Genomic DNA, 25,023 nt, shown 5'->3' on the forward strand with positions numbered 1-25,023 from the left:
TCTTTGGACACTTTAACTAACCTCCAGACGAGCTTCAATGCCATACAACTCTCCTTTCGTAGCCTCCAACTGCTTTTAAATGCAAGTAAAACTGAATGCATGCTCTTCAACCGATCGCTGCCCACACCTGCCGGCCCGTCCAGCATCACTACTCTGGACGGTTCTGACATAGAATATGTGGACATCTACAAATACCTAGGTGTCTGGTTAGACTGTAAACTCTCCTTCCAGACTCACATTAAGCATCTCCAATCCAAAATTAAATCTAGAATCGGCTTCCTATTTCGCAACAAAGCATCCTTCACTCATGCTGCCAAACATACCCTTGTAAAACTAACAATCCTACCGATCCTTGACTTCGGCGATGTCATTTACAAAATAGCCTCCAACACTCTACTCAGAAAATTGGATGCGGTCTATCACAGTGCCATCTGTTTTGTCACCAAAGCCCCATATACTACCCACCATGCGACCTGTATGCTCTCGCTGGCTGGCCCTCGCTTCATATTTTTTGCCAAACCCACTGGCTCCAGGTCATCTATAAGTCTTTGCTAGGTAAAGCCCCACCGTATCTCAGCTCACTGGTCACCATAGCAGCACCCACCTGTAGCACGCGCTCCAGCAGCTATATTTCACTGGTCACCCCCAAAGCCAATTCCTCCATTGGCAGCCTTTCCTTCCAGTTCTCTGCTGCCAATGACTGGAACAAACTACAAAACTCACTGAAGCTGGAGACTTATATCTCCCTCACTAACTTTAAGCATCAGCTGTCAGAGCAGCTCACAGATCACTGCACCTGTACATAGCCCATCTGTAAATTGCCCATCCAACTACCTCATCCCCATACTGTTATTTATTTATTTTGCTCCTTTGCACCCCAGTATCTCTACTTGCACACTCATCTCTTCAGTATCTCTTCTGCACATCTATCACTCCAGTGTTTAGTTGCTATATTGTAATTATTTCGCCACTATGGCCTGTTTATTGCCTTTACCTCCCTTATCCTACCTCATTTTCACACACTATATATAGATAGACCTTTTCTATTGTATTATTGACTGTATGTTTGTTTATTCCATGTGTAACTTTGTGTTGTTTGTCGCACTGCTTTGTTTATCTTGGTCAGGTCGCAGTTATAAATGAGAACTTGTTCTCAAGTAGCCTACCTGGTTAAATAAAGGTGAAATAAGAAAAAGGTGGCCCAATCGCCTAAGACGTTTCAGGCAGGACGGTCACGTGTTTGTGAAGCAGAGGTCCCGAGTAATGCTCCAGGTTTGGGCCAAATCGGGAGGAAGTGTTACTTGCCTAGCAAGTGAGTAACTTGTAACAAGGTATTAGTATTCCAATATTTGCGTAATCATTGTTATTGGAAGATAACTGTGAGGGTGATCGAATCCAGATCAAATCCTCTATGCTCCTCAAGCTCATTGATGATAGAATGGTCTTTCTGCCATCTTCAAATATTAACAGTTTCTTCGGCACATGACATGAGTACAGGAAGTGGATTAGCTAAAGAGACTGGTACCCAGGCTATGTCGCCTGCATGCAGTGCCATGAATAGATATTAGGTTTTTATCGTATCGGACGATAATTCCACCGATAACAGATATTCAATATATAGGAGGAAAAAGGGAATCTCAAGCTTATCTGAACATTTGTGGCTATTCTTATAATGTAAGAAATCAACATTTGATGCATATTTCTTGGACAATTGCTCTTTGGGACGGCAATTTATGAGAACTCAGTGTGGAAAAATGACACGTTTTAGTTTCCCTGATGGAAAACAGTATATCGGCAGATGTAGCTGTAAGTTTTGTATGCCGCGATGATATGGCATGTCATTACTATGGTAACCTCAGATGTTTTCTTGGGTATTTTGATCAAATTGCTTCTTGTTGCTTAGGCGCACCAGGCGCACCACTGTGCACCACTGTGCACCACTGTGCACCACTGTGCACCACTGTGCACCACTGTGCACCACTGTGCAATATCCCGATCAACTGAAGGCTTGAAGGTTCTCGGTCTGTCTCTTTCTCTCAACAACAATGTTACCCTTTAGAATCACTGTTGTGAATGCTGTATGCGAAGTAGTCCAATTTCACATCACTATTAGAAACTCAGCATGTTTGTGAGGATCTGCTGTGTGCCTTTATCATCCCTCCAAACTTTTATAAATGAGTCATTCATACGCGTGAGCATGCACGCACACAGAAACACACACACACACACACACACACACACTGTAAACATAAGCATAGCCAATTTGATCTCTTTTTGTGCTGAGTGTAGAGGATTCGACGTAAACAAGCCACTTTGCGAGATGTGTCAAGCAGCAGTGCTTTCAGTGTGTGTGTACAAACAGCTGATGAAGCACATCTGTCTAACAGCAGTGCGGAGAGGGACCCTGCCACTGCTTACTGTAAGCCAGAGACTATAATGACAGGGTACCGGAGAGACAGGCAGGAGGAGGTTTGGCTCATCATGTTAAAGCCTCCATCTGGGGTAATGCACTGAGTCATAAGGCATCTCTTGTGATGTTTTATTTCTGATAGGCCTACAGAGAATGGTAAAATAGAGAGTCGAGAAAGTATGGACCGAAGAATTATGTTCACAGGTGAAAGCTAGTCTGTAGAACAAAGACCTAGTGTTATTGAAAGTGAAAATGAATAGGCAGGCAAAGAGAGAGAGGAAAATAATTGGACAATTTAGAGAGGATGTTAGACTTTTCAAAACGGATTACTGATTGAGCCCATTTCCCCTCTGTCGGAGTCTGTGGAACACAATCATTGAGGATGTGGAGGTACTAAGGACAAATAAACAAGCGCAACCCCCTTGTTGGAAAATCAATGGCTTCTATTCGCTGCTGCTGAGCCACCCAATAGTGTGGAGAGTGTTGATGCACAAGCCTGTGATCTGTGCCCTCTATTGATCCGACTGAGATTCACACAAGTTCATTCTAATTTGATCAATAAGTTTAGACATGGGTTTTGGGGGGGAAAAGGATGGATTTCATGCCTCACTGTATATTTTGGAAGAGATGTGCATTGCATTAGGGAGTCAGTCCAGTTAGTGGACAACATGCACAGGAGAAGCTGAAATGCATTGCATTAGGGAGTAAGTCCAGTTAGTGGACAACATGCACAGGAGAAGCTGAAATGCATTGCATTAGGGAGTCAGTCCAGTTAGTGGACAACATGCACAGGAGAAGCTGAAATGCATTGCATTAGGGAGTCAGTCCAGTTATTGGACAACATGCACAGGAGAAGCTGAAATGCACTGCATTAGGGAGTCAGTACAGTTAGTGGACAACATGCACAGGAGAAGCTGAAATGCATTGCATTAGGGAGTCAGTCCAGTTAGTGGACAACATGCACAGGAGAAGCTGAAATGCACTGGGCACACAATGTTTTGTCACCATAAGATCAGCCTGACATGGGATGTAGGGTATTACACTGCCTTTGATGATGAGGGATAAAACAATGGTACTAAGGACAATTAATATATGAGCCAGAGACAAAAAAAAAAGGCAATTCACACGACAGTCAACCGACTTGGAGCAGCAACTGAGGAATGGCTTTAAATAGACTGCCTGACTATCGGTAGCAAATGGCTATGTTCATTTCGACATCCTTGAAAGTGGAATTGCCTAGTTAAGATACTCCAGCCTGCAAAGACAATGGACCTGCTTCTGCTAGTGCTCATGAGTATGCATGAGTGTCTGTTTGGAAGGCCAGCAATTACACTGTATTAGGACTGCAATGTATAAGGGGAAAAGGATGATGACTGCTTAACAATGATAGTAATTGAAGTAAACAGATTTGTCAAATGTAGTCTTCAGTGTTGCGTAGGGACATTGGCCCCTGTTTTGAAAGTATGTTTACTTACTTTTATGTTAAGTGTTTGTTTGATGTCAGTTATGTTGCTTTTCAGTCCGTTGTTTGTCACTTTGCAAAGTGGCAAGTTCAGCTCATCAATTATGTAGTTCTGTTTAGAGCTGGGATGATAAACCAAAAATGATTGACACCGACCACTTACCGAGACATTTTGCTGATTTCGTTCATCTCGGAAAAATAACCTATAGGGCCCTACTAGAGAAATGTGAAGTTTGAACTGAAATAATGTTTCTAATATCGATGAGTATTGTTGGGACATTGATAGCTACAACATATTAAAGTAGTAGTAGTGGCCTTGTGGTTAGTGTCCGCCCTGAGATTGGAAGGTTGTGAGTTCAATCCCTGGCCGAGTCATACCAAAGACTGTAAAAATGGGACGATGCGTCTCTGCTTGGCACTCAGCATTAAGGAGATAGATTCGGGGTAAGGCCCTGCGATAGACTAGCGTCCTGTCCAGGGGGTGTACTTGTACATCAAGCTGCTACAGAAACAGGAGATAGGGCAGGAGCCTATGAGCCGTTCCGGCTCGCACAAGCCAAGGTCCGTGCAAGGCTACTTACATGGCTGTTCTCCATGTATCGTTCAATGAATCGTTATCGTGATAGTTCAGTAAATTTAGTGTGATATGGAGTTTTGTCCAAATCATCCAGCTCTAACTTCTATCGTGTTAGGAATGTTCCTCAACCTAAATGGTAAATGCAATTCCAAGAGTGACACACTCTCATTCTTGAACACAGTATGTTTTTTGCCTTTAGTCTGTAGCACAACAAGGCACATGTCTGCAATAGAAATGGCAAAATTGCTGCCCCTCGTGCTGCCATAAACAAGAGTTCAAAAGAACATGATTCTCATCTCCTGTAGATCAAAGCCAAGGTCTGCCTGGAGACGGGTTGGGCTTTACAAGTTGCACTCCAACATTGAGCTCTCATGAAAAAATGAACACTGCTAGCAAAGCTGTCACCGTTCCCGAGACGAACACGCTCTTCTCCCACGTGCTGCTCTCGATGGCCTCGTTTGGGGAGATTGTCATTAAAGACTCTGCCCTTGTGGTAGGAGTAGTTATTCCACCACTACAGCCTATGTAATCCAGCGTGATCAGGGTATCGTATCACTGTCAGGGCTGACCTATATAACCGTGGTTAAGAGACGTCACTATTTCCCCATATGATTAATATTTCATGTATATGAAATATTAATCATATGGGGAAATAGGGATGTCTCTTAACCACGGTTTTATAGGTCAGCCCTGACAGTGATACGATACCGTGATCACTGCGGTGTGGTGGGTCTCACGTCTTCATGCGTGATGCCGAGGCATATTCTCAGAGCAAAACACAGGTTGATCGATAATGGGATTTTTTTATTTTATTTTATTCAGCTCAAATCAATCTGTGCCTGCTCTGTTCAAAAGTGCAAACAGGGTGCTTTTCACTTACTGTGAGATCTGATTAGTCATTCACTTTAGAAAAGATATTCTGTGAATGTCAGATTGTGGAGTTGGTTATTCAGTTGAGTTTTCAAAGGCTATTAGGTCTTTGAAATGTTATCCTTTCTATGTTATCCTTTCATCCATAATCTGGGAAGTACAGACTGCAGAGAATATTGGGCCACTTACCAGCTTCAATTCACCTTCCAACTGCCACTGATCACCTACTGGAAGGCTAATTTCAATTACACTTATTCAAATTAACTTTTATTCATTTACCAGACAGTGTCCACTGCAAAACAGCAAATGCATCCCAACAAGTCACAAGCTTTATGTAGTCATTGTGTTCTATGAATATGGGACCAAATATTTACATTTATTCTACTTTAATACAGTTGAAGTCGGAAGTTTACATACACCTTAGCCAAATACATTTAAACTCAGTTTTTCACAATTCCTGACATTTAATCCTAGTAAAAACGTCTTAAAGTGTCTTAAAGTAATGATGGACTGTCATTTCTCTTTGCTTATTTGACCTGATCTTGCCATTATATGGACTTGGTCTTTTACCAAATAGGGCTATTTTCTGTATACCACCCCTACAACACAACTGATTGGCTCAAACACATGAAGAAGGAAAGAAATTCCACAAATTCACTTTTAACAAGGCACACCTGTTAATTGAAATGCATTCCAGGTGACTACCTCATGAAGCTGGTTGAGAGAATTCCAAGAGCTTGCAAAGCTGTCATCAAGGCGAAGGCTGGCGACTTTAAAGAATCTCAAATATAAAATATATTTTGATTTGTTTAACCCTTTTTTTTTGGTTACTACATGAATCTATTTGTGTTATTTCATAGTTTTGATCTCTTCACTATTACTCTACAATGTAGAAAATAGTACAAATACAGAAAAAACCTTTAATGAGTAGGTGTGTCCAACTTTTGACCGGTAATGTACTGTATATAAAGCTGATAGCACCCCCTAACAACACTTTGTGCCGGGGAACGGTGATTTTGATGGTGATTAATAACGAACGACTCATGAAAATGACGTCATCTCTGGATTCATAATTAATGCCAAAATATGACCAAAAAAAGCTCAGCGCCTGGGAGCAAATGAGTCATTTACATATATTTATAACTTTTTGTTTAAGCCTTACAGTCTGTCTCACACCCTGTCTTATTTAGGTCCCATATGTTTTCCATATCTTCACCATGTCGTGTTTTATTGAAGCACACGATGTGTCAGTACGGTTCCCACTGCTCTCTCGCCTTTAGCTGAGTGAAACCTGTATTGTTTTCATTGCCGTTTCATTCCACATCTCCATGTGCTGGAACTTGCTGTGCGAACAGGTTGAAAGGGATGTGTCTCCAGACAGTCTAAACCCACAGTTGTCAGTATTGTCTTGTGTAGAATTAGTCTGGGTAATGATGCTGTCACATCATTGACCATCTTGCAGAGCCTTTTTTGAGGTCTCTCACTAAACTCGGCAAAGGGTACCATGTTTCGCAGCCTGTAGGAAAACTCACTAAATGCTATTAGGGTTAACCCACTCGGGATAGACTGTAATTACACTACCTAGTTAAGGGTCGTTACAGTGTTGTGGTCTTTTCTCAATAGCAGATTCATTTCTGCAGCCCCAGATGGTTGAGGTGGAGGTTTTGATAGGGTTAAAGGATGTTAGACCAGCGAGCTACACTAAGGTGCTCTCTCTCGCTCTGTCACCCCGGGCACTTCCTGTTTCATCACTGGAGCCAGAGTTGCTCAGGGGGTTGTGCTCCCAGTTCCAGAGTAGTTACTGTCATTTGTCCGAACAAGCCAGAGGGAGGGTTAGATCCATCCCCCTGCCTCAACCAACCATTCACAACCCCCATGAGGCCTACACTAAGCTGCTTCTACATAGCAGTGGAGTTTTGTCAAACTGATGTGGTGCTATGTAGTGCAACACAGTATCAAAGAGGCTGAGGAAAACATTAATCTTGGTATAGAATCACAATCTGGCTTATGCCTTCTTTTCAGTCATGGTATGTCATGTCAAATCTTGCAAACGGGTTGCAGTATATATCATGAAGGCTAGCCAAGTGTAATAGAGTGGACACACACACACACATACACACACCTACTCTGTGGGCCCAGGAGCCAACCAATAAACCAGAGAGAAGCCCATCACACAGGGGAGCCTGCTTAGCACATCCTGGTGTGTCAGCAATCAGCTTCTTATTGTGACCATGCTGCCAGATCTCTAACTCTTGGAAGCTCAAATTCACCTGCATCACTCTGTCTGCTTGAGGGCAAAAAACCACAGCCCTAATGCAAGCACTCACAGAAGCCTGAAGCGGGAGAGAGGAGGAGAGTCGATGTCATGATTTCAGACGCTTTCTCTCAATCTATCAAGTCAACGCCGGCTTCCGCTGAGCACCACTTAACCCAGAAGTGACCCAAATTACAGGAAGCGTCTACTCGATCTTTGCCGTTTGAATATCGACGTCTCTTCTCAGACTGGAGGTAATTTCCAGAAAAGTTAACTAATGAACTGATTCAGAAGATGGATTGCAATAACATAATTAAAGTGTCCCCTCTTTCAATGTGGATGAATCCTAAAATAGGTAACCACTATCCCTCACTTTAGATTCACCCCTGTGATATGAATCAGTTCCTGGGTGTTATTCTGTGTCAATTATGCAATAAATCCAAGTCCAAGGACACTTGTTGTGGAAGAGAAGCAATTGGAAGTAAAATCATTTTCGAAGTGGTGACATTGATGACTGAAAGAGCGAGTGTGCAGAGAGAGCAATACATATCACTTTTAAAGGGGTGAAAGGATCCGTGGGATATCCAGGGAGACTCATCGTGAGAGGAAAGAAACTGGGACACTGGTTGCTGAAGTTCAAGTGGCGATAACATGGCAAGGTCAGGCAGAGTTGACGATTGAAAGAACGACTGCAGTAAAACGGAACGAGGAGGCGGAATCTGCGGCCCGTGCTGCCGTTTAGCAGCAACGTGTTTGTATTGGGTAAAATGTGTTGAACTGGACTGAATTACACTTACTGAACTCAAACAAGGGTGATTTGTTAGTCACAGAGTCACTGTCATCTAAAGAGTGTGAAGCAAGCTTAATCCATGTCTGGGAGCCACATGTCTGCAACATGAAAGCCCGGGAACTGCCTCCCCCCATAATCATGCTCTCAGCATGACCGTGAGCTAGCAAAGCGTATGAAGAGACTAGGGCCTCTGACAATGAATGGATGGCTACAGGAAGTAGCGTGTCCTTTCTAATTACCTTGGCCTTTTCTACTCAACGCTAATTCAAAGGAGTGGCCTGATTCACAGGACTACTACGGGCAGTGTTATGTTTCCCATCATACAATGACTCACACTTCTGGGAAGATCCAGATTGATGAGATGAGCTGGAAAGGTTGAGGCGACGGGTTTAACCGTCACAAATGATGCTGGTCATTTCCATGTAAAACGACCCATAAGCACGTGAAGTTCATAGGAGCATGTCAAATTGGGTGTCAAATGAAAGCAAAGAGTCCATATGTTTCAGTTATTTTTTCAACCATTTACCATCCTCAAAATATGGAATAAGCGAAGGCTTTGATTTCTGGTCAAACAGATTGAAAAGGGGTCTTAGAAAACATCTACCGGTAAAAGTCTTCAAATGTATTAGAAATACATCAACACACAGTAATGTTGAAGTAAAGACCCTTGCCAACTAATAAACACTCTTATTTAGTTTTACTGGCTTCTGTAAGAAAGAAACGTTGCCTTGTGCCTTGAAATTGCATCACCAAAAACCCACATATCTTTAAGATATTTTCTAATTTCTCTCCCTCCTTAGGGAGGGTAATGAAAGTTCACAGAAGTAACAAGTAAAGGTAGACCTATCATTTACTGATATCAGTTTTGTTTATTCATTATGAAGTGATTAAATCTTAATTCCGTTACCAAATCGGTAACGGAATTTCTGAAAAAATGTTAATGGAATATCTGCAATTGAATTGGCTAGAATGGGAAATCATTGTCACAAACTACAGTTGGGTTCACACGTTTGGACAGCAAGTACAGCATAGTAGAGTACAGTAAAGAGTAGAGTATAGTTCAGTACTCTACTGTAGAGTTCAGTACCGTACACAGTAAACGAGTTGAGTACACTATAATGTAGTTTATTTTACTGTACTGAACTCTACTGTACTGAACTCTACTGTACTCAGTGGTGTAAAGTACCAAAGTAAAATTACTTTAAAGTACTACTTAAGTAGCTTTTTGGATATCTGTACTAGAAAAGCTGATACCGATTAATCGGACGATTTTTATATATATTTGTAATAATGACAATTACAACAATACTGAATGAACAATGAACCCTTTTATTTTAACTTAATATATTTTATTTATGTATTTAGTCTCAAATAAATAATGAAACATGTTCAATTTGGTTTAAATAATGCAAAAACAGTGTTGGAGAAGAAAGTAAAAGTGCAATATGTGCCATGTAAAAAAGCTAATGTTTAAGTTCCTTGCTCATAACATGTGAAAACTGGTGGTTCAATATTCCCCGTTTTAGGTTGGATGCGCGCTGTGTTAAGAAGCAGTGCGGCTTGGTTGGGTTGTGTATCGGAGGACGCATGACTTTCAACCTTCGTCTCTCCCGAGCCCGTACGGGAGTTGTAGCGATGAGACAAGTTAGTAGCTACTACAACAATTGGATACCACGAAATTGGGGAGAAAAAGGGGTAAAATTCAAAAATATATATATATTACCTGCTAACATGCATTTATTTTAACTACATTTGCATGTATTGGTTTTAAGAAAGGCATTGGTGTTTATGGTTAGGTACATTTGTACAATGAATGTGCTTTTTTCGCGAATGCGCTTCTGTTAAATCATCACCCGTTTGGCCAAGTTGAAGTAGGCTGTGATTCGATGATAAATTAACAGGCACCGCATTGATTATATGCAATGCAGGATAAGCTAGTTAACCTAGTAATATCATCAACCATGTGTAGTTAACTAGTGATTATGTGAAGATTGGTTGTTTTTTATAAGATAAGTTTAATGCTAGCTAGCAACTTACCTTACCTCCTTGCAGCCACAAGGTCCTTTTGATGCTGCACTCCAGTAACAACTGCCACGCAGTTTCCTCGTGGATTGCAATGTAATCGGCCATAATCGGCGTCCAAAAAGGCAGATTTACCGATTGTTAAGAGAACTTGAAATCGGCCTTAATCAATCGGCATAGCCGATTAATCGGTCAACCTCTAATCTGTACTTTACTAATTATATTTTTGGCAACTTTTACTTCACTACATTCCTTTAAGAAAAGTATGTACTTTTTTACTCCATACATTTTCCCTGACACCCAAAAGTACTCATTACATTTCGACAGGAAAATGGTCCAATTGACCCACTTATCAAGAGAACATCCCGGGTCATCTCTACTGCCTCTGATCTGGCAGACTCACTAAACACAAATGCTTTGTTTGTAAATGATGTCTGAGTGTTGGCGTGTGTCCCTGACTATCCATCAATAAAATAAAAAAAACATGGATTACTTTTTCCACCTCTGACTGTACTGAACTATACTCTACTTCAGCGGTTGTCAAAGTGGGGTCCAAGGGGGTCCTCAGCCAGATCTCAAAATATGTGAATATTAATGATTATTACTAACAACAGAATAATCCCGTTTTGACCAAGGGATCCGTGGAATAATTATATTTAGAGTGTGTAAAACAATACAATGTAATATTATTAATCTACAATGTACACTACCAATCAAAAGTTTTAGAACACCTACTCATTCAAGGGTTTTTCTTTATTTTTTTTTACTATTTTCTACATTGTAGAATAATAATGAAGACATCAACACTGTGAAATAACACATGGAATCGTGTAGTAACCTAAAACGTGTTAAACAAATCAAAATGTATTTCATATTTGAAATTCTTCAAATAGCCACCCTTTGCCTTGATGACAGCTTTGCACAATCTTGGCATTCTGTGTATGTTCTTAACCCTGGGCAACATGGGCCTGAGAGGTTTACAGGGATATCCACAGTACTCCCCCAATTATACATTTTTCAACTCAATACTATTCCCCGAAAATTGTGTGGAATTGCAGGAAATTAACTTGAAAAGTGCAACATTTTCTCTCCGATGCCAAGGGCCAGGCACCACACGCAGAAATGACTTTTTGCATCTACCTATCAATTTAGAGATTTGTTGGTATTTTGGTCCATTTTAATATTAATATTTTCAAAAAGTAAACATAAAAATGTCAAAATAGTTTGTTATACCGCCGTCATCAAAATTGCATGACTTTTAACCACTTTAAAATGGACATACATCCATAATTTCAAAGCTCACTACATTGAATCACACATAATTTAAAAGACAATTTCAGAGAATGTAACAAACTGGACAATACCGTATGTAGTAACTTACTTTGAAGAGATGGTGATTGGGTCTAAATAGGTGTTGGGCATTTGGTAGTCTAAATTCAGTGTACTTGACATTAACTGCCATTTGCTGAAAGTCTGACTCTTCCCAAATGCTTTCCTTGGCTTCAGAAGCCACTACATTCACCAAATTGTGTGTGGTTATCCAATATATTCTTGAGACCAGAGGAAAATGTCCGGAGTTTCTGGAACAAAATGAAACCAAACTGACTTATTCCAGTGACCTTGACCTTGTGCATATTTAATGCAATTTTTGTTTGCACATTTTAATACAATATTTCAGACACATTTTAATACAAAAAAGTTAGTTTTTTAAATTCTATATTCAACTGGTAAAAGTTGACTATGATATGATTAAATACATTTTGAAAATCCCTATTGGGGTGTGGTGCCTGGTTTTAAAATGTTGGTTTGTCCTGCCGTGCACTGCCAAAGTCATAGTAAAACTCCTTTGTATGCTATTTAACTCGCTCAAGTTGTATTCTAATTATGAGGGGGTCCCTGATGAATTTGCTATCACAAAAGGGGTCCCCGGCCCCAAGAAGTTTGAGAACCCCCTACTCTACTGTACTGAACTATGTTCTGTACTGAACTCTACTTTTCTGTGCTGTACAGTATTGCACTCTACTGAGCTGTACTGTACTTTGATGTCCAAACTTGTGAAACATAGACATCTATTATTGGTTCAGATTTGGTCCAGACCGGACCAACCAAATGTGGTCTTGTTTGGGGGCTCATTAAAATAATAACCAGTGTGTAGAATAATACCCCAATATGCAAAATAGGATATTGAATATTTATACCTTTTGTGTAGCTATTAAGGCTACATCACCATGAAGAGACTGTTATTATTTTTTACCTTTCATTTAACTAAGCAAGTCAGTTAAGAACAAATTCTTATTTACAATAACGGCCTACCGGGGAACAATGGGTGAACCTCGTTGTTCATGGGCAGAACAGATTTTTACCTTGTCAGCTCGGGGATTCGATCCAACAACCTTTCGGTAACTGGCCACACACTCTTAACCACTAGGCTACCTACTAGGCATTTCTATGTAGTAGAGTTCAGGGTCCCATGATGAAATTCCGTTACCGCAGTTCTGTTACCGGATGTAAATCCACGTCACCTTACTGTAGTTCAATAAAAAAAACATTGTTGAATCCTAATTCGGAGCAGATAAAAATGTGCCTCCAAAAAAACAGAGGGAGATTTTACTGAAATTCTGTTACCAAACTTTGCATCTATACAGTTCTTCCTGGAAATCAAATCAAATTGTATTTGTCCCATGCGTCATAAGCACAGGTGTAGACTAATGATGAAATGCTTACTTACGGGCCCTTCCCAACAATGTAGAGAGAGAAAAATAATTAGAATAGAAAAGTAATAACATATGGAATGAATACACAATGAGTAACAATAACTTGGCTATATACATGGGGTACCAGTACCATGTCGATGTGCGTTGGTACGAGGTAATTTAGGCATATACACTACCGTTGAAAAGTTTGGGGCTAGCATCCTGGAGTTGCCTCTTCACTGTGGACGTTGAGACTGGTGTTTTGCGGGTACTATTTAATGAAGCTGCCAGTTGAGGCATCTGTTTCTCAAACTAGACACTAATGTACTTGTCCTCTTGCTCAGTTATGCACCGGGGCCTCCCACTCCTTTCTATTCTGGTTAGAGCCAGTTTGCCCTGTTCTGTGAAGGGAGTAGTACACATCGTTGTACGAGATCTTCAGTTTCTTGGCAATTTCTCACATGGAATAGCCTTCATTTCACAGAACAAGTATAGACTGACGAGTTTCAGAAGAAAGGTCTTTGTTTCGGGCCATTTTGAGCCTGTAATCGAACCGACAAATGCTGATGCTCCAGATTCTCAACTAGTCTAAAGAAGGAGAGTTGTATTGCTTCTTTATTCCGAACAACAGTTTTCAGCTGTGCTAACATAATTGCAAAAGGCTTTTCTAATGATCAAATAGCCTTTTAAAAGGATAAACTTGGATAAGCTAACACAACGTGCCATTGGAACAGGGTGATCGTTGCTGATAATGGGCCTCTGCACTCCTACGGTATGTAGATATTCCATAAAAAAATAAGTGGTTTCCAGCTACAATAGTCATTTGCAACATTAACAATGTCTGCACTGTATTTCTGATCAATTTGATATTATTTGAATGGACAATTTTTAAAAATGTTCTTTAAAAAACAAGGACATTTCTAAGTGATCCCAAACGTTTGAACGGTAATGTATAGGTAGGGATAAAGTGAATAGGCAACAGGATAGATAATACACAGAAGCAGCAGGGTATATGATGAGTCAAGAGTTAGTGCAAAAGGGGTCAATGCAGATATTCCAGGTAGCTATTGGTTAACTATTTAACAAATTATTTAGCGGTCTTATGGCTCGGTGGTAAAAGCTGTTCAGGAGCTTGTTGGTTCCAGTCTTTGACAATTTTTACATCGCATTTTGCCATGTCTCAGTGCATGGAATGCAATATCAACACACAGAGAGACTTGTGGCCTAGTGCATATTCTGCATGATAAATTAAACTCACTGGTGTGGATAGGATGTTTTTCCCCTGTAAGTGATCTAAGACTGGAATTCCAGAATGAATCAAATCAGCAATAATAGTGTTTACCACTTTACAGAGCCCCAAACTATTGTACAACATTATGTGACTCGGGAATAGAAATATGTTGTTTAGCCCTGTGTGACCAAAACATGAAATATAATGAAAAGATTGGTCCTCTGACGTTTCTGTGCACCTGTCCATTTCAATCATCTAGTTACATTACGAGTACAGTCATTTCCTCCGTCTTCTACACTGTTCCTGTTGCCCCTTTCCTCTGCTGTGGTTCTGTCTAAGCACTGCCATATGAAAGGATTAGCTATGTACAAAATGTTGAGCGGGAAGAATCCACGGAGGATTAGCTCGTCTTGCAGAGCAAGACATGCAAACCAGGCCTGATGCCTTTTGTGTGGCGCCGCTGCCGTACCCTCTCAGTAACGGCCTGTGTGCCCAGGTCTGATCTGGTGGGTGGCATCGTGGGCATAAGTTAATAACGAGGCGCCTGCCGAGGGGGGGGAAGAGCATCAAGATATCCCTTCCCATGTTTTATTGTAGACTGGCACTGTGATCTGTGCGTGGTGTGTTGGAGGCAGAGGAACTTTTTAAGATAAGCAGGGCGGGTGAGTTAGAGAGAGGTCTGCTGGCCCCCTCCTGTGCCACTGTTAGCTGCTGGGCACACCTGGGCTTTACACACACAAACAGAGAGCTCCCGCCTGGCACACGCCACAGGGTGAAGCCAGTGGAGGCCCCTCATGACACCCACACAACATGCACTCCAACAGGGCAGCAGAGGCTCCCTCCAAGCCCCCCCTGTGCCTTCACCCATCATGACATACCAGTCAGATACACTGTAATTGCAAATGTGTGGCTTTCAGCTACGCTTAGTTTCTTTTCCATCTTCAACATCACAGCGGCATGATCCTTTTATTACTGCTTATCTGCAATGGAGAATGATGCCCGCATCACATGGGCGCTTTGCCAAATGATCCACATTCCCAGTTACAATACCAGGGTTACAGTAAGCTCATTATTTTACAGTAACGGATAAGGTTGTACTGTGTCTACAGTACAAGAGCATACTAACAGGATCACGCTAGGCTTTAGAAATGGAGATTGTTGTCTGTAGATGTTTCTGTAGTAATAACCTGAATTAACCGTGTCCCTGTTACTGTGCCTCTGATGTCCAAAGTTGTTCTCAAACTGCTGTCAGAATGTGAGATGCTACTACCGTACGACACCAACAAAGCAACTTATCGCCACCTTTTTGCCTGTCCGTTTTTTGCCAGTGACAGATTTTCTTTTCTCTGTTTTCACAGTAACCTTTGACCACTTCCAGATTCTCCGGGCCATTGGGAAGGGGAGCTTCGGAAAGGTAATGAAGCCAGAGCTCTGACTCTACTCTCTATCTGCTCTTTGTGCGTACATTTGTTCCTGGGAGGAGTGACCGCTACGCAGCTCGAAGGCTTGGGGGAGATCCAGTACCTCCAACCAGCCAGCTACAGATATGTGTGTGAGCTCTGCGGGCAGGCGGTGGCTGCCACCGCTCAGGACCCTGGGTAACTCTGTGGCACTAATTACCCCCTACAATCATTATCCTCAACGAGGAAGCAGAGACGGTCTGGTAAAGTGGGCCTGAAGTAATTACTTTTGAATTCTGATTAATCTAAACCGCAGCAGTTAATTAATTTAGCTGTGGCTGCATTTTTGTTTATTTTAAATGTAATCTCGTGTCAGCTGGGATGTAAGTAGATTTGACTCGCTGTCTTATATCGAATTACAGACAATGTAAGATAGCTCAGATCGTTGTTTTGCTCAATGCTTATCTTTGTGTAATGAAATGCCAATAGGGAAAGTGTGTGTGCGCGTGTTCGTGCGTGTGTGCGTGTGTGTGTGTGTGTGCCCGTGTTGTTTTGAAACTAAATACCACAACTCTTCAAATCCCATCTCAAGTGACATTATGGGTTTTGATTGGTACTCTAGTGCAGTCGACTCAGTTGATTATAGTTTGCATTTGATGTGTGGAGAATAAATCAGTATGGTCATGCACAACAATGTTTGTATCCAGCCACACTTTATAATCATCAACGATATAAAAGGAGGACTGTGGTTGTGCTACGTCGGTTGAAAAAAGCTTATCTGCAGTTTGACTGTAAAATATCATGACGACTGATATTTGTTCGTTATTAATGCTGTCGACGCAAGCCCCTTTGCAATCTTTCCGCTTTGCTCTCATCAAAATATTTTTTTGGGGGGCAAAATAAGTGTCTCTTCTATACAGAAAGTCAGCCCCGGCTGCAGAATACATTACCATCTGAATTGATGTTCATTTCACTTATTGCTTCTTTCCCTCAAGCTGCTGTCACTACCCTTATGATGTTAGAGGGAGTATGAAATCCACAGCACCCAGCCAGGGCTTTAAAGGCTGAGCCATTAGACACAACAGGCCATAGACTAGTGTCCAAAAAGGGTATTACATATCACTGGATATGAAAACCCAGAGGGAGAGGAGCCCTGACAGTTATGTCTCTCTCACACACGTACGTGCTGACACACATGCCTGTATGCGCACACACACATGGGTACACACACATACACTTTTACAAGCATTAAACACATCCAGTTGAAATCAGAAGTTTACATACACCTTAGCCAAATACATTTTCACAATTCCTGACATTTAATCCTAGTAACAATTCCCTGTCTTTGGTTAGTTAGGATCACCACTTTATTTTAAGAATGTGAAATGTCAGAATATAGTAGAGAGAATTATTTATTTTGGCTTTTATTTCTTTCATCACATTCCCAGTGGGTCAGAAGTTTACATACACTCAGTTAGTATTTGGTAGCATTGCCTTTAAATAGTTTAACTTGGATCAAACGTTTCGGGTAGCCTTCCACAAGCTTCCCACAATAAGTTGGGTGAATGTTTGCCCATTCCTCCTGACAGAGCTGGTGTAACTGAGTCAGGTTTGAAGGCCTCCTTGCTCGCACATGCTTTTTCAGTTCTGTCCACAAATTGTCTATAGGATTGAGGTAAGGGCGTTGTGATGGCCACTCCAATACCTTGCCTTTTTTGTCTTTAAGCCATTTTGCCACAACTTTGGAAGTATGCTTGGGGTCATTGTCCATTTGGAAGACCCATTTACGACCAAGCTTTAACTTCCTGACCGATGTCTTGAGATGTTGCTTCAATATATCCACGTAATTTTCCGTCCTCATGATGCCATCTATTTTGTGAAGTGCACCAGTCCCTCGTGCAGAAAAGCACCCCCACAACATGATGCTGCCACCTCCATGCTTCACGGTTGGGATGGTGTTCTTCGGCTTGCAAGCCTCCCCCTTTTTCCTCCAAACATAACGATGGTCATTATGGCCAAACAGTTCTATTTTTGTTTCATCAGACCAGAGCACATTTCTCCAAAAAGTACCATCTTTGTCCCCATGTGCAGTTGCAAACCGTAGTCTGGCTTTTTTATGGCGGTTTTGGAGCAGTGGCTTCTTCCTTGCTGAGCAGCCTTTCAGGTTATGTCAGTATAGGACTCTTTTTATACTGTGGATATAGATACTTTTGTACCTGTTTCCTCCAGCATCTTCACAAGGTCCTTTGCTGTTGTTCTGGGATTGATTTGCACTTTTCGCACCAAAGTACGTTCATCTCTAGGACACATGATGGCTGCGTGGTCCCATGGTGTTTATACTTGCATACTATTGTTTGTACAGATGAACGTGGTACCTTCAGGTTTTTGGAAATTGCTCCCAATGATGAACCAGACTTGTGGAGGTCTCCAATTTTTTTTCTGAGGCCTTGGCTGATTTCTTTTGATTTTCCCATGATGTCAAGCAAAGAGGCACTGCGTTTGAAGGTAGGCCTTGAAATACACCCACAGGTAGACCTCCAATTGACTCAAATGATGATCAGAAGCTTCTAAAGCCATGACATAATTTTCTGGAATTTTCCAAGCTGTTTAAAGGCACAGTCAACTAAGTGTGTGTAAACTTCTGACCCACTGGAATTGTGATAAAGTGAATTATAAGTGAAATAATCTGTCTGTAAACAATTGTTGGAAAAATTGCTTGTCATGCACAAAGTAGATGTCCTAACCGACTTGCCAAGACTATATTTTGTTAACAAGAAATTTGTGTAGTGGTTGAAAAACTAGTTTTAATGACTCCAACCTAAGTAAACTTTCAACTGTAGATGTTACCAAGTAATTGGCCTTCAGGTAACCTTGTTTGTAAGGCTTGTAAACTGTAACGTGTTTGGTAAGTTGGTCTAACCTTCAAGGGTAATGTTTGTAGCCCACAACGGGCATGGATGAGATGTTAGTACTCTGAAGCAGACCTGGGTTCAAATACGATTTCAATTATCTCAATTACTTTCACATACATTTAGAGTATTTAGATATGTTTTGTTTGAAAAGACAAGTACTTGAATATGGGAATATATTTGGAAATACACTTGGAAAGTATTGGCATGTATTTGAAAATACACTGACTCAAATACACTCCTATGCATTTAACCCAGATATTTAGAAATAGTATTTGAAATAAGTATTCAAATAGCCTACTATTTATAGGAAATTATTAGAAAATGCTTTTAAATACATCCAATAGACGTAGTTGATTCGGGACACATTATTTGAAAATACTCAAAGTATTTTAAATAACAAATAATCAAATACACATGTATTTAAACTAAGTTCTGCTCTGTTGTAAACTTTGTTGTTTAGTATTTTACCCATAAAGCATGAGTCCTCTACCTGTGGTGTTTTTTGTCATTTATCATCTTTCATCTGACTCTTCATGTGTGTGTTTGCAGGCTAGGTTGTAGATAACACTTCCTTGTAGCTCAAGGTCTGATTGTAGATATGTGATGGGAAGGTTGTGCAGGCAGACGGACAGAGGGACATATAGCTCAAACACTCGGACTCAGACTTCCAGACCAAGTTTGAACAGTTTGGAGGTCATCTTGCCTCGACCATGGGGAGCTGTGTGATGTAGCTGCACTTGGTATGCATGCTATTACAGAGCAGCATGGTCTTCCTACCAATAGGGGACTGTCACACGGGAGAATGTGCTGACCGTGTGTTTGTGTGTGCTTTGAGGTGTGTTTTGTGGTGTTTGGCGTTTCACAGCACGAATGGGTCTTTTCCTCCATGTTTTATACCAAAATAGTCCCTGCCGTGTGTGTACTTGTGCGAGCCAGGCATGTGTGGGGAGCCCGCCTGTGGGGAACGAAAGGAGGCTCTCAGTGGGAGAACTGTTTGGAGCTGCGGAACCCCACCGAGACCACCTCTACACTGGCTATCTAAAAGACATCCTCTTTGGGCGCTGATACAGGCTCTTGTGCCTGTCCGCTCCTGCCTGCGTACACACACACACACACCCACACACCGCTGCTGTCTGTAGGAGTGGCTGCCTTCCCATCTTCCTGTGATGGGTGGTAGAAATAGAGGAATTGGAGAAAGGTCTGATTATTTCTCCCGGTCGCGATGGAGAGTGACGCCGTCCTACTTGTGAGGCCGAGCAGCCTGCCGTCCCCTATGGCGAGGGGAAATGGCCCACATACGGGCTGCGGAATAATTGCCTCTCCCCCTGTTGCTCGCTGTGCTCTCTGGTCCAGGAGTGGTCCATGGCGCCACTAGACTCATTAAGGCCCTTGCAACGGCTCTGTGTGTGAGAAGAGACTCCACATAAAGCCGCCCAGCGTGGGGACCACCACCTGAGACGGTGACAATAAGACAGAGACGGCTCCTTAATGGCAGCAGGTATAGATTGACAACTGTCTCAGCCTCTCAGTGGAGAGCAGGGCACAGGAAGGTCAGGGGAGAGATGTCAGCGATGTCACAGAGCTTGGTTAAGGTTGCGTTGACAGCGGAGCTCAGCTGGTGGATTCACAATGTAAAGGTCCCTCTCGAAGTGCTGTGCGAAGACTCGTTATGATATGGCTCCTGTGGCGGACTGGCAGGGGAGAGGTGAGAGTGAGAGGAAACCGAGAGGCAGGGGGACCGGAGGAGGGGGATAACAGACCCGAGAGATAACATGGAGAGAAAAGGACACACAGACAGGGCACACAGATGGGACACGCAGACAGGTAGGGTTTTGTGCTGCTGACGTGTCTGTCATATTGTACGGTAGGTATCCACATTGCCTGTCTCCAGAAAGGTCAGGGTGATCACTGATGACAGGTCTTTGTGACTGGTTCTATATCAGGCGGAACAGCGCGATATGGCTGTGTCTGAAATGGCACCATATTCCCTGTACAGACCGCTACAATACCCCATAATGACCATTACAATACCCCATAATGACCGCTTCAATACCCCATAATGACCGTTATAATACCCCATAATGACCGCTACAATACCCCATAATGACCATTACAATACCCCATAATGACCATTACAATACCCCATAATGACCGCTTCAATACCCCATAATGACCGTTATAATACCCCATAATGACCGCTACAATACCCCATAATGACCGCTACAATACCCCATAATGACCGCTACAATACCCCATAATGACCGTTACAATACCCCATAATGACCGTTACAATACCCCATAATGAACGCTACAATACCCCATAATGACCGCTACAATACCCCATAATGACCGCTACAATACCCCATAATGACCATTACAATACCCCATAATGACCGCTACAATACCCCATAATGACCGCTACAATACCCCATAATGACCGCTACAATACCCCATAATGACCGCTACAATACCCCATAATGACCGCTACAATACCCCATAATGACCGCTACAATACCCCATAATGACCATTACAATAGCCCATAATGACCGCTACAATACCCCATAATGACCATTACAATACCCCATAATGACCGCTACAATACCCCATAATGACCGCTACAATACCCCATAATGACCGCTACAATACCCCATAATGACCGCTACAATACCCCATAATGACCGCTACAATACCCCATAATGACCGCTACAATACCCCATAATGACCGCTACAATACCCCATAATGACCGTTACAATACCCCATAATGACAAAGAGGAATTGTGTTTTTAGAAACATATACAAGTTAATGAAAAATGAAAAGCTGGCTGTCTTGAGTCAATAAGTATTCAACCCCTTTGTTATGGCAAGTCTAAATAAGTTAAGGAGTGAAACATTTGCATAACAAGTCACATAAAAAGTGTTCAATAATAGTGTTTAGCATGATTTTTGAATGACTATCTCATCTCTGTACCCCCCCACACACACATACAATTATCTGTAAGGTCCCTCAGTCGAGCAGTGAATTTCAAACACAGATTCAACCACAAAGACCAAGGAAGTTTTCCAATGCCTCGCAAAGAAGGGCACCTATTGGTAGATGGGTAAAAAAAAAAAAAACACACACACATTGAATATCCCTTTGAACAAGGTGAAGTTAATAATTACACTTTGGATGGTGTATCAATACACCCAGTCACTACAAAGATAAAGGAGTCCTTTCTAACTCAGTTGCCGGACAGGAAGGAAACTGCTCAGGGATTTCACCATGAGGCCAATGTTGACTGTAAAACAGTTAGAGTTTAATGGCTGTGATAGAAAACTATTGGTGGATCAACAACATTGTTGTTACTCCACAATACAAATCTAATTGACAGAGTGAACAGATTGAAGCTTGTACAGAATAAAAATATTCCAAAACATGCATCCTGTTTGCAACAAGGCACTAAAGTAATAATGCAAAAAAATGTGACAAAGCAATTACATTTTTTCCTGATTACAAATATTGAATTTGCCCCAAATATAACACATTACTGAGTACCATTCTCCATTATTTCATAGTGGTGGCTGCATTATGTTATGGGTATGCTTGTAGTCGTTAAGGACTGGAAAGTTTTTCAGGATAAAAAATAAATGTAGGGACCTCCCGAGTGACACAGTGGTCTAAGGCACTGTATTGCAGTGCTAGAGGCGTCACTACAGACCCGGGTTCTATCCCGGGCTGTATCACAACTGGCCATGATCGGGAGTCCCATAGGGTGGCGCACAATTGGCCCAGGGTTAGGGGAGGGTTTGGCCGGTGGGGTGGGGTTTACTTGTCTCATCGTGCTCTAGCGACTCCTTGTGGCGGGCCGGGCGCCTGCAGGCTGACCTTGGACGTCAGTTGAACAGTGTTTCCTCCGACACATTGGTGCGGCTGGCTTCAGGGTAAAAAAAACTAAATTTAATACATTTTAAATTCAGGCTGTAACTCAAATGTGAAAAAGGGGTGTGAATACTTTCTGAAGGCACTGTACATAAACAGTGAGTAAATAACAGTATATACAGTTGAAGTCGGAAGTTTCATTAAAACTCGTTTTTCAACCACTCCACAAATTTCTTGTTAACCAACTATAGTTTTGGCAAGTCGGATAGGACATCTACTTTGTGCATGACACAAGTAATTTTTCCAACAATTTTTTACAGACAGATTATTTCACTTAGAATTCACTGTATCACAAATCCAGTGGGTAAGAAGTTTACACACACTAAGTTGATTGTGCCTTTAAACAGCTTTAAACATAATATTATGTCATAGCTTTAGGTGCTTCTGATTGACTCAAATGATGTCAATTAGTCTATTGGAGATGTACCTGTGGATGTATTTCAAGGCCTACCTTCAAACTCAGTGCCTCTTTGCTTGACATCATGGGAAAATCAACAGAAATCAGCCAAGACCTCAGAAAAACTATTGTAGACGAGTCCTATATCGACATATCCTGAAAGGCCGCTCAGCAAGGAAGAAGCCACTGCTCCAAAACCGCCATTCAAAAAGCCAGACTAAGGTTTGCAACTGCACATGGGGAGAAAGATCATAGTTTTTGGAGAAATTTCCTCTGGTCTGATGAAATCAAAGTAGATCTGTTTGCTCAACAGGATGCATGTTTTGGAAAAATGGGGAGGCTTGCAAGCCGAAGAACCCCAACCCAACCGTGAAGCATGGGGTGGCAGCATCGTGTTGTGTGGGTGCTTTGCAGCAGGAGGGACTGGTACACATCACAAAATAGATGGCAACACGAGGAAGGAAAATTATGAGGATATATTGAAGCAACATCTCAAGTCATCAGTCAGGGGTTAAAGCTTGGTCGCAAATGGGTCTTCCAAATGGACAACGATCCCAAGCATACTTCCAAAGTTGTGGCAAAATGGCTTAAGGACAACAAAGTCAGGGTATTGGAGTGGCCATCACAAAGCCCTGACCTCAATCCTAAAGAGAATTTGTGGACAGAAAGGAAAAAGCTTGTGCTAGCAAGGAGGCCTACAAACCTGACTCAGTTACACCAGCTCTGTCAGGAGGAATGGGCAAACATTCACCCAACTTATTGTGGGAAGCTTGTGGAAGGCTACCTGAAACGTTTGACCCAAGTTAAACCATTTAAAGGCAATGCTACCAAATACTAATTGAGTGTATGTAAACTTCTGACCACTGGGAATGTGATGAAAAAAATAAAAGCTGAAAGAAATCATTCTTTCCACTATTATTCTGACACTTCACATTCCTAATATAAAGTGATGATCCTAACTGACCTAAAACAGGGAATTTTTACTAGGATTAAATGTCAGGAACTGTGAAACTGAGTTTAAATGTATTTGGCTAAGGTGTATGTAAACTTCCGACTTCAACTGTAAATGGATTATGAGGTGACCAGCGTTCAATGACTGTATACAGTGCATTTGGAAAGTATTCAGACCCCTTGACTTTTTTCATGTATTGTTTCAGCCTTTATTCGAAAATGGATTTAATTTTTTTTCCCCTCATCAATCAACACACAATATCCCATAATGACGAAGCAAAAACAGGTTTGTAGAATTTTTTTGCTAATTTATTAAAAATAAAAAACTATCACATTTACATAATTATTCAGACTTTTCACACAGTACTTTATTGAAGTACCTTTGGCAGCGATTACATCCTCGAATCTTCTTGGGTATGATGCTACAAGCTTGGCATACCTGTATTTGTGGAGTTACTCCCATTATTCTCTGCAGATCCTCTCAAGCTCTATCAGGTGGAATGGGGAGCCTTGCTGCAAAAGCTATTTTCAGCTCTCCAGAGATGTTTGATTGGGGTTAAGTACGTGCTCTGGATGGGCCACTCAAGGACATTCAGAGACTTGTCCCGAAGCCACTCCTGCGTTGTCTTGGCTGTGTGCTTAGGGGCATTGTCCTGTTGGAAGGTGAAACTTTGCCCCAGTCTGAAGTCCTGAGCGCTCTGGAGCAGGTTTTCATTAAGGATCTCTCTGTACTTTGCTCCGTTCATCTTTCCCTCTTTCTTGACAAGTCTCCCAGGGCTTCCCGCTGAAAAAGATTCCCACAGCATGATGCTGCCACCACCATGATTCACGGCAAATGATGGTGCCAGGTTTTCTCCAGACGTGAGGCTTGACATTCAGGCCAAATAGTTCAATCTTGGTTTCATCAGACTAGAGAATCTTGCCTTTTGGCAAATTCCAAGTGGGCTGTTGTGCCTTTTACTGAGGTGTGGCTTCTGTCTGGCCACTCTACCATAAAGGCCTGATTGGTGGATTGCTGCAGAGATGGTTGTCCTTGGTACCACCTCTCTTACCAAGGCCCTTCTCCCCTGATTTCACAGTTTGGCCGGGCCGCCAGCTCTAGGAAGAGTCTTGGGGGTTCCAAACTTCTTCCA

At 41.8% G+C, this 25,023-nt stretch overlaps 1 protein-coding gene across 1 annotated transcript in view; it reads left to right on the top strand.

Annotated features, from left to right (window-relative positions):
• Window positions 1-25,023, top strand: part of LOC139381414 (serine/threonine-protein kinase 32C-like) — an 88,830-nt gene that overhangs the window by 22,961 nt on the left and 40,846 nt on the right. The window contains exon 2 of the mRNA XM_071124917.1: window positions 15,668-15,723. Coding sequence (XP_070981018.1) covers window positions 15,668-15,723 — 56 coding nt within the window. The remainder of the gene's footprint in view (window positions 1-15,667; window positions 15,724-25,023) is intronic.

This window comes from Oncorhynchus clarkii, chromosome 23 (assembly GCF_045791955.1).
Source record: "Oncorhynchus clarkii lewisi isolate Uvic-CL-2024 chromosome 23, UVic_Ocla_1.0, whole genome shotgun sequence".
Lineage (NCBI taxonomy): Eukaryota > Metazoa > Chordata > Actinopteri > Salmoniformes > Salmonidae > Oncorhynchus > Oncorhynchus clarkii.